This window comes from Tinamus guttatus, unplaced genomic scaffold (genome assembly GCF_059628265.1).
Source record: "Tinamus guttatus ecotype Peru unplaced genomic scaffold, ASM5962826v1 Tinamus_guttatus_pri_ptg000629l, whole genome shotgun sequence".
In the NCBI taxonomy this organism is placed as follows: Eukaryota; Metazoa; Chordata; class Aves; order Tinamiformes; family Tinamidae; genus Tinamus; species Tinamus guttatus.
The window spans coordinates 484,226-498,889 of NW_028289163.1; the positions used below are offsets into that span (position 1 = coordinate 484,226).

Genomic DNA, 14,664 nt, shown 5'->3' on the forward strand with positions numbered 1-14,664 from the left:
GAAATAAACCCTCTTGGGACGCAAAGCGGCGGCCGCCGGGCTCTGTGCTGGATGGTCCTTCCCTTCGCCGCAGGAGCGGGAGGCAGCGCGCGGGACGGGGCGGGTGGGAGCCCAAATCCCAGCGCCAAATCCCATCCCCTGGAGCCCAAATCCCAGCGCTCCCTTCACGGCAGCAAAGTGGGAGCGGGTGGCCGAGCCGGCGGGCGCCTTTGGGCTCCCCGGCGCGGGGGGCCACGCGATGCCGGCAGCGCCGCGGGGCATCGAGGTTGTTCGGGATGAGAAAGGGAAGCGAAACGGGAGCGTTGTCTCACGCGCCGGCCGCAACGGCAGCGGGGAGCGGAGGCGCCTCCGCGCTTGTCCTGCTCCTGCTTGCAGGGAAAAGGCCCAGGAACACGCGGGGTTTCCACCCGGGAGTTTAACCACAGACGGGGACGGCGGCACAAGGGGCCGGGAGGGCAGGGAGGAACCCGGTGCGTGGCGGATCCCTGCGGAGGCCGCACGGTGACGGGAGCGTCGTCCCGGCCCGCGCACCCGGCGGAGGCTGCGGATGCGGGGCGGGAGCGACGCGAAACGCCCCGGATTGAGCCGGGAAACCCGAATCCGCGCGGCCCCGGGAAATCCCAGCGTTGCGGGCGCTGCTGGACGCCGAGCCGGAGCCAAGAGCCGGCGTTTCTCCGCTTCCCGCTCGGATCCAGTGTTCTCTCTGGACAATCCCCTGTCCAAGGCACCGTGTCCAGGAGCGCAGGGTGTTTTGCACCATTTACAGCTCAGAACAGCCTTGGCGGGGGGGTTTTTTCCCAAGCAAAACCTTTTTTCATACATAAAGGCCCAGAGCCAATCTCTAGGCTGTTCCCAGTGTTTCTCTCATGACTTCAGCCCTCTCCAGCGCATGGAAAAGATTCTTCCTGCGCTCCCGGTTGGAGCTACTGGCAGCAAAATCCAGCAGGGCCAGGGAGGCACTTGGGAGGTTTGCGCCTTTTGGGGCCAAAAGACAGAGATTTGGGGAGGAAGGCTGAGCAGCTCTGCAGCACGGAGCCGAGACGGGGCTGCTCGAGACGCGGGGGGACGTCTCCAGCACGCGGATCTGCTCCGGCTTGCTCTTACGGAGGGATCCAGCTGCATTTCCAGCGCGTTGCCGCGTCCGCCCCGCGGCCCCGCTCCGGCGGGAATTGCTGCCGCCGTTCGGGTGCTCTCGCAACGCGGCGGCCGCCCCGTGCAGGATGACTCAGGTGCTCGGTGGGGCCGTCCCCGCGCGCCCTCCTCTCCCTCGCCCCGAAGGGGGTTTCGGGCCGCACTCACCAAGGGGCCTTCAGCCCCGCTGGCCGCGCTCCCGCAGGAAGCTCCAGCACTGGATTTTCCCGCATCCAATGCGGCTCCCGCTGCAGCGGGCTCCGCTCCGGCCATGGGGACGCTCAGCGCATCCCCCCCTTGAGCCTCATCCTGGCACACTCAATAAATGTGATTTTCTGGAGCTCTGTGGGTCTGGCCGATGCTTGGTGGCGCCCGGTGGGATCGGGGCTGCTCCGAGGGCGCTGCCTGGGGCTCCGTCCTTGCCCTGGGACCATCTCCCGCCCCGCACGGAGCCTGGAAACACCGGGACCCCCCCGAGCCCCGTTCCCGCCCTCCGGCCGGGAGCAGCGAACGGCCCCAGCGGAGCCAGCGGCGCCGGAGCAGCCGCTCCTTGGAGTCGCGCGGGCACCGGCTGTGCGAAAGCGAAATCAGAGCGTTTCCTCCTTCCCTCGCCATGTGATTTGCCGGCCGAGCCGCGGCGGCAGCGGGACGGGGCTCGCGGGGCCGCGAGGGGCAGGGGACACCGCCCGGCCCTGCCACTCGCTGTCACCGAGGAGCCGGCGGCGGCACCAGGACCCGCGCGGACGAGGCCGCTCAGGTACCGGGTTTAACCCTGCTGCGGACGGGGGAGCTTTGAGGAAGTAAAGGCTGAAGAACCGGCGCTGACACTGGACGAGACTCCATTTTATCTCCAGGCTCCTCCGAGGCTTTTGTGGCTCCTCCGAGGCTTTTGCGGTCCAAGGCCGGGAGCGGGTGGGGGACGGCCGGGCACCAAGAGGGGATTTTGCTTCTCGGGGTGCTGGAAAACGTCCCTCTGTCCATAGGGCCGGGGGGTGAAGGGTGTCCCCGTGGGCAGCGCTGGGCCCGCTGCTCCCCATGGTGCGTTCGGGTCCAGCCGGGGCTTCCCGCTGCTCCCAGCACGGAGCCTCCGCCGGGGCGGGCGGCGCGGAGCGAGGCCGGCCGGGCAGCCTGGCCCGTCCCGAACGCCGGAATGCCGCGAAGGGCGGGCGAGCCGAGGACATCCCGCCCCCGGCCAAACCGGCTCCGGCGCCGAGGGGTCAAGCGCGGCCGCCTCGTGCTGCACTCGCGGCCACTCGCGCCGGCTCCGCAGGCCCCGGGGAGCGGGATGCAGGCGCTGGCGTGCGGAGCCCTCCTGGCCGCGCTGGCCGCGGCGCTGGGACACCCCGACCCCGCGCTCGACTGGCACTGGCAGCTCTGGAAGAAGGTCCACGGCAAGGAGTACCGGCACCAGGTAGGGCGGCGCGGGCGCTGCTCCCGCCGCGGCGGCGGACGGAGCGGCTCCGGGTGGGCCGCGCGGCCGCTTCCCGCCGGGATTCCTCTGGGAAGGACCCCGGCGCGGCGGTGAAACGGCAGCGCCCGCTCTGCCCGCAGCAGGAGGAGGGGAAGCGGCGCGCGACGTGGGAGAGCAACCTGCGCCTGGTGACGCTGCACAACCTGGAGCGCGCGCTGGGGCTGCGCTCCTACGAGCTGGCCATGAACCACCTGGCCGACATGGTAGGTCCCTCTGCGGCACCGGCCCCCGGGTGACTAACGAGGACCTTAATTGGGTCAGGAGCGGGGAAGACGCCGGCCACCCCTCTTGGTCCATCCTCTCCGGCGGGCACGGAGCGAGTGCCAAGGATGTTGCTGCCATGAGGCAACGCGGCGTGAGGAAATCCCTCTTGCCCAACGCCGCAGCAGGGTGTTCGGGCCGGGCCTGCTCTCCAGCCGGGAATTGCATTCCCTGGGCACCGCGGTGCTGTTGGAGGAAGCGCGTTCACCCTTCGGATCTCATCCGAGCCTCCCATGAAGGGATGGGAATGGAGCATAAAACGGGGCGCGATGCGGATCCCCCCAAAGCCGCTCGCGTCCCCCGCAGAGCCCTGAGGAAGTGGCCGCGCTGCTGACGGGGCTGGAGGCGCCGGCGCCGCGGAACCGCAGCGCGTCCTGGCGCCCGCGGGCCGGCCGCAGCGCCCCGGCCACCCTGGACTGGCGCGACAAGGGCTGCGTGACCCCCGTGAAGAACCAGGTGCGGCCCCCGTGTCACCCCATGTCACCCCCGTGTCACCCCTGTATCCCCTGCATCCCCCCGCGGCTCCCGTGTCACCCCCATGTCACCCCTGTGTCCCCCTGCGTACCCCTGTGTCCCCCATGTCTCCTCGTGTCTCCTCATGTCCCTCGTATCACCCCCGTGTCACCCCTGTGTTCCGTGTCTCCCCATGCCCCCCCCTTCCCCACATCCCCCTGCATCCCCTGTGTCACCACCGCGTCCCCCTATGTCCCCCTGTCCCTCGTGTCTCCCCCCACGTCCCCTGTGTCCCCCTGCGTCCTGTGTCACCTCCGTGCTCCCCGCCTCCCCCCATGTTCCCCCATCCCCTGCATCCCCCCGTCCCCCGCATCCCCCCCATGTCCCCCGTGTCCATGTCCCCCTGTGTCCCCCCATGTCCCTCCATGCCCTCCCACGTCCCCCCATGTCCCCTGTGTCACCCCCGTGCTCCCCGCATCCCCCCATGTCACCCCATGCCCTCCCGTGTCTCTCACGTCTCCCTGTGTCCCCCTGATCCCTCGTGTCCCCTGTGCCCTCCCGTGTCCCCCCGCGTCCCCCGCGTCCCCTGTGTCCCCCACGTCTCCCAATGTCCCCCCGTGTCCCCCACGACCCCGGCCGCCGCTCAGCGCGTCCCCGTCCCCGCAGGGCGCGTGCGGGGCCTGCTGGGCGTTCAGCGCCGTGGGCGCCCTGGAGGGGCAGCTCCAGCTGCGCACGGGCCGCCTCGTGTCGCTGAGCGCGCAGAACCTCGTCGACTGCTCCGTCATGTACGGCAACAAGGGCTGCGCCGGCGGCTTCATGACCAGGGCCTTCCAGTACATCATCGACAACCAGGGCATCGACTCGGACGCCACCTACCCCTACACGGCGCAGGTCGGACACGGGGGAAGGCGTTCGGACACGGGGGGTCTCCACGTTTGCTTCCCGATGGAGCGGGAGGCACCGTGCTGCGGAGCAGAGGACGAGGCAGGGGCCCTGGCTCCCGCTCTGCTCCCTGGGTTATTCCCGAGGAGCCGATGCTGTCCGCAATGGGAAGGAGAAGCCACGGGCTTCGTCTGAGATAGAGGCTGAACACCAGGAGCAGCTGATGGGAAGCGGCAGCTTTGGGGAAGTGGTAGAAAAGCTGTCGCTGAAGGTTTCTAGCAACAAGGCGGAGATTTTGGGCAAAACGGTTTCGCTTATCCTGGTGGTTGGGGAAGGGTGTTGGGCAGGATGGTCCCATCCATGCCACAGGGGGAAGGGGGGCTGGCAAAGGGCACCGACGTCCCCGTGGAGCTGCGGGGTCCCCTCCTGCCACCCCCTCGCTCCCGGCAGAACGGGACGTGCCAATACAACGTGTCCACGCGCGCGGCCACCTGCTCCAAGTACGTGGAGCTGCCCTACGCCGACGAGGCGGCCCTCAAGGACGCCGTGGCCAACGTGGGCCCCGTGTCGGTCGCCATCGACGCCACCCAGCCAACCTTCTTCTTGTACAAGTCAGGTACGTCCCTCTCGTCAAGGGCCACAGCCACGTTTTCCCCGTTTCCTTGAACGTAAACCTTGCAGAACCTACATCTGGGTTGAATTTGGCAAGCTCTGGCCTAGTTCCTACGTGAAGGTGTTGATACAGTGCGGGTGTTGGGGGTTGAACTCAATCCCACCAAGATGCCTGTGCAGAGACGCGGTCGGACGACGCTTTCCCCAAATCTGGCGTTTCTTTACATTATTTTCAGGGGTGTACGATGACCCCCGGTGCACCCAGGAGGTGAATCACGGCGTGCTTGTCATCGGATATGGCACTCTCGATGGCAAGGATTACTGGCTTGTGAAAAACAGGTAAAAGCACAGATCTGCAGGGAGGTGCTTGGCTAAGGGGAATGGTTATATAGGGGGATGTTCATGTTAGTCCTTAACAAGCTCTCTAGGGATTCAGGCTTCACCATGTCAAGGCACTATTATGACATTCCAACAGTGTCAAGGAAATTTAAGTGCATTTAAAATACACTTAAACTCGCTGTAAGTTCCCTCTATTTATAGGGAACTTATTAGAAGGTGCTGTAGTAACCCCATATGGAGTTTAAAACTCATGAAACAATTAAAACAGCATCCAGGAAACGAGGAGGCCTGAATGGTTTTGTTTCATCGTCTTCCTGTAGAAACCTCTAGGAAAAGGACCTCAAAAACATTGTGATGTTGATAAGGTTGCATCTTACTTGCAGGAAAAAAACATAATTTTTCTGTCTGTTTTTTCCTTCTTTGCAAAGCTGGGGCGAGTACTTCGGCGACAAGGGCTACATCCGCATGGCTAGGAACCACGGAAATCACTGCGGGATCGCCAGCTACGGCTCTTATCCAGTGATATAGACGGAGTCCTGGCTGCAAAGTGGACTTTTGAGACGCCAACTAAATCATGATGTTTTGCTTGCATGAATCCACTGCCTTCGAGAATGATTTTCTGTCTCTTTATGGGCAAAGTCCTCCCATTGGAGCAGCCTGTGTTACAGGCAGCGAGGGAGGCTTTGCATGGGAGCGATGGAAGGATCCTGGAATATGATTTATGGGCATTTACTGTGTGCTCTTTGGGGGGGGAAAAAGACCTTTTCCCAAGTGAAACTGCAGTATCTGCAGGTTCTCCAGCCCTCAGTACTGCCACTATGACACAGATCTCACTCTATGCCCGTGCAACGAATGTAGCTGAAACTGCAGACTTTCTTTGAAAAAAATAAAGATCAGCATCATTGTCTGAAAGTCCCGTGTTTGGTCCCTCTCCGTGTCAGCGTCCCCAGATGAATCTAATCCTTGCAAAAATGGAATTGAGCAAAAATGCCCTGTTGGACCCGTTCTTAAGAGAGCCCCCCCAGAGCTGCATTGTGTACGTGGATGGTAAGAGTAATATATATTATCGTTTTGCTCATTAAACAGCTATGAGGTGATAAAATGTTTCTTTCGGGTACAAAAAAAGGGGGGCAAAACAAGCAAATCTTTATCCATGTGGAGGAAAGCCCTGGAGAGGGGGCACGAGGAGCACCAGAGAGAGGTGTGAAGGAGCAGACATTATTACTATTAACATTCTTTCTCCTTTCGGGGCACTGAGAGGAAAAAAGCAGGGCTGAGAAGTAGGAAAGGGGCAAAAACAGCGCGAAAAGGGAAGAAAAAAAAAAAAAAAAAAAAAAAAAAAAAAGCATGGAGCAGAGCTCTGCGCACGGCCCTCGCGAGGCCCGGGCGGGGGAGCGGCGGCGCTGCGCACGGCCCGCTGAGGCGCGTGCCGGGCCCGCGCAAGCTCCGCCCCTTTTGCTCACGGCCCACCCCCCCCACCCTATAAAAGCGGAGGCCGCGGCGGAGGCGGGAAGCGCGTGAGGGGAGCCGGGGCGACCGGCGCCGTGTGAGGTGTCGGTTCCGCCTGTCTGCAGATGGCGGCGCTTTTCTTCCCCGCGTGGCCCCGCAGTTTTCTTCTTTGCCCCTTTGTGTTGGTGATGAGGCAGGGGATGGCCCTTTCCTGCACACTCGTTGGCTTCTGCTCCCCTTGCCTTGGTTCTCCCCTGGTTGTTGGTGGCCATTTCCCTCACCAACATGGCGGGCTGCTTTCTTTGGGGGAGACAGTGCTGGGGAAGGGTCTTGTGCACTGCTGAGCCTTATAGCAGTGCTGGTGGGGGCCTAAGCAAAGGGCGTCTGCCTGCGCAGGCTCCAGGGTGGGGAGCATCTTGCAGGGGCCTTTGAAGATCTGTCGGGCTTGGTGCCAGCTCGTGCGTCGGCGCGTCCTGTGGCAGCACGCGGAGCGCTGTGGAGCTGCGGGGGCCGCGCGGATGCTGCGCTGCGGGGAGGAGGCGGCTGGGCTGCAGCTGGGCTCCACTCAGCCGTGCCTGGCAGCTTCCCCCTTACACACTTTGAGTGAAAGACCAAAATCTAGAATTAAATGAAGCATCTCGAGCAATCGCACTGTGCAAGGAGGCTCTTAGGGACTGACTGATCAAAACTCTCCACAATCCGGGCTTGTGTGCGCTGGTGGATAGTGGTGGCACAGGGGCCAATACATTTTTTTTCCTTTTTTCTTTTTCATCAGGCAGTATCAGCAAAATGGCGACCGCTCAGAAGCAGAGGAGTGTGATGGTATGATTTTATGGTGTATTTCAACATGGTATATTATTTTGATTCTGGAAAAAAAGTGGATTGTAGTGCTTGGTAAGCATTATGCACCTGGAAAGCACGGCTAACCTAAGAGATGCTTGGTAAGGGAATGAGTAGAGAAATGTTTAGTAGCCAAAGTGGCTCTTTGTGACCCTGTGTGTGCAGGGGAGAATGGGTTAGGTGATCTCTAAAGGTCCCTTCCAACCTTAAATGATTCTATGAAGAATGTACACCGAGCTAACGAGGAAAAAAACCCTTTTTCGTTTGTTTTCAAATGTGAACAAAAGTTCGCTGTTGCAGAGACCAGGGGACTAATACTTTTCTCTTGTTTTCAGAATGCGGTTGTATTTCCTAACAAAATCTCTACGGAACAGCAGTCGTTGATACTAGTGAAGAGGCTCCTCGCTGTAGCTGTATCCTGCATTACATATCTAAGAGGGATCTTCCCTGAAAGCGCCTACGGAACAAGATACTTGGATGGTAACAGGCCCTTCTGGAGACTTCTCTGCACCGTCTCGTGTCGTAGGGGTGATGCGAAGCTTAAACAAGTGCTTTGGAAGCCCCGTGCTCTTTCAAATAGTAGTAAAGTTTTGTTACTGCAATTGAAAGTGGTAATACAGGCATTGCTGGGGTTAAAGATAGTGGGGAAGCTGACTTGGCAGTTAAAATTATGCCTAAACCTGTAAGTAGTATAAATTTTAGTGTGTTCTTTGGCATAGAGTTTTAGAGAATGAACTTGTTTTCTTAGTGCTGTAATTGCATTAACTAAGTATTTATAACTTTTTGGTGTTTTTTTTTTTAATGTTTGTTTCAAGATCTGTGTGTCAAAATTTTGAGGGAAGACAAAAACTGTCCTGGATCAACTCAGCTGGTGAAGTGGTATGTAATTCCAGTGCCTGTGCAACAGCTTTAAAGTGTTTATAGCTGAATTTGAGTGTTTTCATGGAAGTTAAACCTGTTACCTTCCTTGTATCTTGTATTTGAAGGTCTTGCTCTCAGGTTTGTTTAAGGAAAAGCAGCACCATTTCTTATCTACTACTACTAATAAAAAGGCAGAATAATGGAGTTAACATTGTTTATTACTTCCGTGATTTACTATTAAGACTAAACACAAGAATTTCATTTTGTGGGAATATTTAATCAGAAGCAAAGTGAGTAGTAGATGGACAATGTTTGATTTTTGCAGGATGTTAGGATGCTATGATGCCTTGCAGAAGAAATACGTAAGTCTTCCACTATAATTTAAATTCATTGAAGAATTTATGTAATTCCACTAGCTGCCGTGGTAGCTAGAGGACTATTTGGGTTTGGAATAACTATGCTTTAAACGTTACAATACGTGGGGTACACACACATCAGGAAAATATTCGTTGGAAGCAAAAATACTTCAAAATTGGGAGAACTAGGAATTTTCTTCAGGGAATTGAGCAAGTACTTTTAACCAGGTCGGGAATTAAGCATGCGAAAAGTTTGCTTAAAACGGGACTGTAGTGGCCTATGGTTTGCAGAGCTAAAGAAATAAGCAAGTAGTGGTCTATGAAATGTTTAATGCTATTTTTATTCTTTCATGGTGTTCCCAACAGCTAAGAATGATTGTCCTCGCGGTAAGTATCTCTGAAAAGCACAGCCCACATTTTAAAGTAAATACTGAGATATTCCACGTTTTTTAAACTGTTTCTTGCCTTTGTTTTAAAAATCCAGGTCTACACCCACCCAGATGATCCACAGGTAAGCCTGACGGAATGTTTTATTGGATGGCTAATGATAGTCCTTCTAATTAATCCTTACAGTGAAATATGTGCATGCAGGCGGCAGCATTTACACATGTAAAAAGAGCCTTATTTATAAAAGAAATTAAATAATGTTGGTATCAGGCTAGTCTCAGGAAAATACAAGAGACTCCAAGCCTTTTTGTGGAGCCCATAAAGGATGCATCTTCCCAACCCCGCGTAATATATGGAACTTCTTGGCAGGGAACAAACTATGTTTTAAGCTGCCACTGGGTGTCACCGTATCTCTGTGATGACTGTGAAATATTTTTGTAGTGATTAAGATTTGAATTGCACCTTTCCTTTTAGAAACTGAACTTGAACTTTTTTTTTCCCTCAAAGTCTGTTACAGTGGTGATTCCCAGGGGAAGAAAAAAAAATCATTTGATGATATTTTTATAGTGTATGTATTGAAATGGTTAATTGTTAAAGCATTAGAAGGCTGCTCATCAAAAAGGAGTTAGGAGCTATTAATGCATTTATTTAAAAATATGCATGCTTAATAGGTTGCTGAACAAAAAGGAGTAGTGTATTTCACATAAAAACTGATAGTTCAGTAATTACTGTGTTTGTTTGTAGACAATTACAGAGTGTTACCACTTCAAATTCAAGTACACCCACAACGGGCCCCTCCTGGACTTCGGCAGGTATTTGCACCTCGCCTTCCTTCTGCTCTGTGGTTTTGGTCTTTAAAAGAGTAGAAAAGGCAGCTCACTTGGAGCGTTGTGAACAGTTGTGCACGTCAGTGCAAACCCCCCGAGCCCGTGCGGAGGGTCTGAGTCGCGTGTGCGTTTGCAGCAGGAACAAGCGGGCCGATTCCAGCATCTCGTGTGCGGACACCAAGAAGGCGAGCGTCCTCCTGCTGCGCAAGATCTACGTGCTCATGCAGAACCTGGGCCCGCTGCCGAGCGACGTGTGCTTGACCATGAAGCTGTTTTATTATGACGAAGGTGGGATTTGCCCTATTCCCTCGATTTCTCGAGTGCATTCACAGGCGTTTGGAAACAATTTGAAGGAGCACTTTCATACATAGTCTTTAGGGTTGTTAGTATTTGTTAGGTGATACTGGTGCGTAGGGGAAGAGAACTTCATTTAGTTCAAAATAAATACCTATAATCCCCTTCCTCCCCAAGACCACTTCTTTTGTCTGCTGCTTTGTGTTTAGAGAGGAGAGGAATATTTCCTCTGCACAAAAACGACTCCTGCAAGAAAATGCTTCATTGTAACGTTTCCTCGGTTCCTTTGTGCAGTTACCCCAGCCGACTACCAGCCTCCTGGCTTCAAGGAAGGCGAGTGCGAGGGCATGATATTTGAGGGCGAGCCAATGTATCTGAACGTGGGCGAAGTGCCAACACCTTTTCACATGCTGAAAGTTAAAGTGACAACGGAAAAGCAGCGAATGGAAAACGTTGATAAAAGCATCCTAAAGCAGGGAGATGCCAGCGTGCCACTGCAGGCACTGAGACTGGACAAGGATGATACCGAAGAGCAGAGCACGAACGTAAGACCTCAAATGTTGTGTGTGACACACGGAAGTGTTTTGTGATCCCTGTTCCAGCAAAGGGCACTTAATCCTTCTGCTGCATCCCTTGATAGATTCTCGGGAGCGTGGTTGGTATTTTCAGGTGTTATATTTGAGCACGATAACAGATTTCACTGTTTCATGGGCAATATCAGGGTGGTAGGGGATGCACTGATAGCTTTGTTATGTTTTCCATAGTTTGAACAGGTGTGTTTCTTGATAAGTGGATTAAATGTATGCTTGTATTGCTAATTAAGTAACACTGAGCTGGTCTGTACATTCTGTATTAGATTCAATTATTTTAATGCAGTTTATTCCGCTGAGAATGCATCTAATAAGATGTGGCTCTCTGCATCTGTGAGCAGAGCTCTTGTTTGTGCACAGTAAGTGATAGACCTCTCCTTTAACATAGGAAGATCCTGCCCTGGACAATAAAGAGGAAGAAGGGAAAAATGTAAATATTTCACAAGCTGAAGGTAAATCACATGTATTATTTTTTAGTATTATGTGTATTTTTTCTTTGATAAAGCCTATTCCGTGGCTGAATCGTCGTCATCTTTGGCCCATTTGTGCTTCTAGAGCTAACCTGCACGGGGTAAAGCCCAAACTCCCCACAACCTGCAGTTCACTCCTTCCTTGTCCTCACAGCCTGTTTGTGCAGACGGGGCCATCTGTGGCCGGGTGACAAAACGGGGCCATCTGGTGGCCACGGGCTCGCAGGAGCCGCGGCCCAGCAGCCAGCGAGGCTTCCTGTTGGGAGAGGAAACAGGGAAGGAGCCTTTAGCAGTGCTGTGTGTGGAGAGGAGTCGGGATGGAGCCCGCTCTTCCAAGGACACGTGGTGTAAATCCTGCTGGTTAGCGGAAATGCATCTTACACGGCTCTGGGATAAGAAACCGTGGAAATGAAAACTGGAACTGTTCAACTAAGGGTAAAAGAGTTTGGTCAACTGAGCTGCTTGCAGGCAGCTGAGCAGAGGAGAGCTAAATGCCTTCTAAAATGCTGCCTCATTGCGCTTTTAGAGTGTGTGTTCTGTCAAAGTTGCTGTTAGTGCATTTTTAGCTGTGTCCTTTATTTAATTTTTCTTTTAGAACCAAATCTCACTTGTGAAGAGGATGAAATTACAAAGGCCGAAGAGAACCGAAATCCCTGTGTTTCCGCTCCTCAGGTCTGAAGACAATACTCTTTCTGTCCCCGTATCGTTCCTTCCCAGAGCTTTGTTGCATTTGGTGTTTGGGGTTACCATCCATTAGCAGCTAATCTGCTGAAAGCTTATTTACTGTACCCAGGATTTTCAAAAATAAATTGTGCTTTTATTTTACTCTTCTTTATACATACACACAAAAGGCATAGTAAAGGGTTAACCAAAAGCAATAACAAAAGGCTGTTATTTTCTTGTGCAGAAGTTGTTTTGAAAACAAACACATGACCTGAGTAAAAGAACTGGGAAAATAATTTCCATGTTTGTAGAATGGTCATAGTTAAATACCTTTCCTAATGGAAATTTTCCTGCTCAAATTCATATAGACCAAAATACTCGATGAAAAGTTGATTAAAGCTTAAGATCAATGTAGTTATTAAGTAATGATCAAAACAGACTCTATTCCATGAATGCAGCAGAAGTGTGTAATTGAGGCACGGAGCACTACTTCAAACACAGGCCCTTAAGATGTCCCCTGCAAAAACATCTTACGCAAAATACCCCCAGGTGTCTGCAAGGGCCTTAATGCATAAAAATCAGTGACGCTTTGGTCTGGCAGGGCAGCTGAACACAGGGAGCTGCAAACTGGTGACTTCAACACTCCTGTGTCTAAATTCCAGCTGGAGCGCTGCGGTGAGCGCAGAGGGAGCCGAACCCTGCACTTGCCTCTCAAATCTGTTTTTTGCTGCGGCCATAATGCAAATAATCTGTTTTCTGGCTCTAGGTGGATCATTTAGCACATAAGACGTCTGAACTTCACATGTCAGAGAGCAGGACAAGAAGTGGAAAGATATTTCAAACCAGCACTGTTAGTATCAGTTTTATATCTGTCCTTTTTGCTCTTTTTAAGCTGTTTTTACTCTTCCAAAGGGAGAATAAAGCTCTTAATAGAAAACATGCTGAAAGCAAGCTGCTTGTTGCTTACAAAATTCCCATTAGTTTCAAGACACTTGAATTCCTGGTGTCGAAAACAGGAAGTCTCTTCCAAAAACTAAAAGCCCGGCATTGCAGTCGTTCCAGGGGCTGAGACGCAGTCCCTAGGATTGACTGACTCCCCTGAGGCTGCATTCAGCCAAATTCCCCGTGGATCTAATCCGGTGCTGATAGGAACACATGCCAGCAGAGATCCCATGACGCGTGATCACCAGTGATTTTACTTGGAAAACACGGAGCCCTAATTCCAACCTCAGACGTGACTCATTCCTACTGAGAAATCCATTATTCCTTTGCATCTTGCCACGTCCTTCCCAGCTGACCTTGGCAGGTCCGTGTTTTAGGCCAGGGGGATCCTCTGGTCTGTAGAGCTGGGGCTGCAGCCCCTGTGTCACCGCCTCCCTGCGCCTCTTTGTACCTCTGGTTTGGGGACGTTTCTCACCATTAGGGCACGGAGCGGCCGTTTGCTCCTGGCCTCAGGCTCGGAGCGGCCCGTAACGCAGTGTTTGTTCTTCCTTGGCAGGTTCATCAGTTTGAACTCTCCTCTAGTCAAGACGTGCTGCCAAAAAGGAGAAAAATTAGTGAACCAAAGGAGCAGTTTTAGATACCGTCCTGCTGCTGCTGACAGAACTGATCTCAATATCACTTCCATTTGTTGTTTAATAGGCGTGTTAATATTTAAATAGCACTTAGGAATCTTTCCTGTTTCATTTGCAGTCAAAGCATAGTGTATTTTATATCTAAGGGAAAAAAAATCTGTCAAGTTGAAGAAATGTAAGTTTTTATAGGTAGCTGTGTTGATACTTAATCTCTGGAAAAAGAAGAGACATCCTGACAGAAGATGGTTCGGGGGATGTGACTCTGCTCCCGTTGTATTTCAATGCTGGTGGTGATGGTGTTAGCCCGTTATTTGGACATGAGCTGCTTTCACTGCTTGCTCTTTCTGGGCTGTATTTAAAAGCTGGAGAACTCCTTGTTCAGAACCTGTTCAAGTCTCGGGTTGTTTCCTCGTGCTTTTCGGAGCCGGATCAGGAGAGCTGCGCTGTCTCTTACACAACGTTACCATTTTCCTTTTTACTACACAGTAAGCAGAACCGGGGTGTTTAGGTGGCCTGATTCCCTGCATTTTTTTTCCAGACCAGAGTTAAGAACATTATTCCCACCTTCAGCTTTGTGTTTCCAGCGGAGCGCGGGATGCGCGTGCAGCAGGGATGATGCACGTGGGTAGTTGCAGGCAGGGTGCCCGTTGTGGGTGTCTGCTGAAACGGTGGAAACTGAAAAATGTGAAAAACAAAGAAACCCATGTGAGTGAAGTGAGGAACTGCGGGAGTCGCGTGGCGCCGTTTTTATTAAGCAATTAGTTGTTATTTTTTTGTGTACTATAGATGAATTGGAGTGAAGCTATTTGTGCAGGGCTGAGGGCTACTGCTGTATTCAAACCGGATGTGAATAGCTGAGCATTTCTTGGTCTTCTTTTTTTGATTAAGAGCAGCTTTTTATCATATTAATTAAAAGAATGTTACTCAACATTCCCGCTTTGATTGGAGCCTGTTTTACGGGACAGGGACTGGCTATAAAAGGTGCTAACGTTCTCTTTTAGCCCTTCTTCCCCCCAGCGCCATCAGGAGAACCATCCAACTGCCTTGGAAGCGCGGAGCCTCCTTGGGCAGCCGCAGGGAAGTCCGGTCCTCTCGTCCCGAACGTTGGAGCTGTCCTAGAGTTATCCCGGAGGAGGAAAATCCTTGAGGAGACGCTTTGGCCCCGAGAGCCCCAGCTCCGCAGGGACGAGGAGGTCGCCGTAAA

The 14,664-nt window shown here is 53.4% G+C and overlaps 2 protein-coding genes across 4 annotated transcripts; both read left to right on the forward strand.

Annotated features, from left to right (window-relative positions):
- Positions 1-2,416: 2,416 nt before the first annotated feature.
- CTSS (cathepsin S) lies at positions 2,417-5,677 on the forward strand. The gene is made up of 7 exons (XM_088535523.1): positions 2,417-2,542; positions 2,683-2,805; positions 3,170-3,319; positions 3,983-4,207; positions 4,649-4,814; positions 5,047-5,149; positions 5,578-5,677. Exons 1-7 carry the CDS (start codon positions 2,417-2,419, stop codon positions 5,675-5,677), a joined length of 993 nt encoding a protein of 330 aa, XP_088391649.1.
- Positions 5,678-7,387: 1,710 nt separating this feature from the next.
- On the forward strand, positions 7,388-13,465 carry HORMAD1 (HORMA domain containing 1). 3 transcript variants are annotated; one of them, XM_088535576.1, is made up of 13 exons: positions 7,388-7,420; positions 7,774-7,918; positions 8,254-8,317; positions 8,625-8,661; positions 9,022-9,042; positions 9,140-9,166; positions 9,787-9,854; positions 10,006-10,157; positions 10,458-10,729; positions 11,142-11,205; positions 11,819-11,895; positions 12,653-12,736; positions 13,385-13,465. In XM_088535576.1, exons 1-13 carry the CDS (start codon positions 7,388-7,390, stop codon positions 13,463-13,465), a joined length of 1,125 nt encoding a protein of 374 aa, XP_088391702.1. The 3 variants fall into 3 exon arrangements, with proteins under 3 accessions (XP_088391702.1, XP_010218748.1, XP_088391703.1); XM_010220446.2 differs by having other exon boundaries at positions 10,458-10,708; XM_088535577.1 differs by having other exon boundaries at positions 10,458-10,708; positions 13,394-13,465.
- Positions 13,466-14,664: the final 1,199 nt, after the last annotated feature.

What these genes read in the sequence shown, in the direction of transcription:
- CTSS (XM_088535523.1), top strand. Translation starts at nt 2,417, where the DNA reads ATGCAGGCGCTGGCGTGCGGAGCCCTCCTGGCCGCGCTGGCCGCGGCG. An exon ending in TGACCCCCGTGAAGAACCAG is followed by an intron (nt 3,320 to 3,982) that starts GTGCGGCCCCCG and finishes CCGTCCCCGCAG; the next exon opens with GGCGCGTGCGGGGCCTGCTG. An exon ending in TACTGGCTTGTGAAAAACAG is followed by an intron (nt 5,150 to 5,577) that starts GTAAAAGCACAG and finishes TTCTTTGCAAAG; the next exon opens with CTGGGGCGAGTACTTCGGCG.
- HORMAD1 (XM_088535576.1), top strand. Translation starts at nt 7,388, where the DNA reads ATGGCGACCGCTCAGAAGCAGAGGAGTGTGATG. An exon ending in TAAGAATGATTGTCCTCGCG is followed by an intron (nt 9,043 to 9,139) that starts GTAAGTATCTCT and finishes TTAAAAATCCAG; the next exon opens with GTCTACACCCACCCAGATGA. An exon ending in GCTGTTTTATTATGACGAAG is followed by an intron (nt 10,158 to 10,457) that starts GTGGGATTTGCC and finishes TCCTTTGTGCAG; the next exon opens with TTACCCCAGCCGACTACCAG.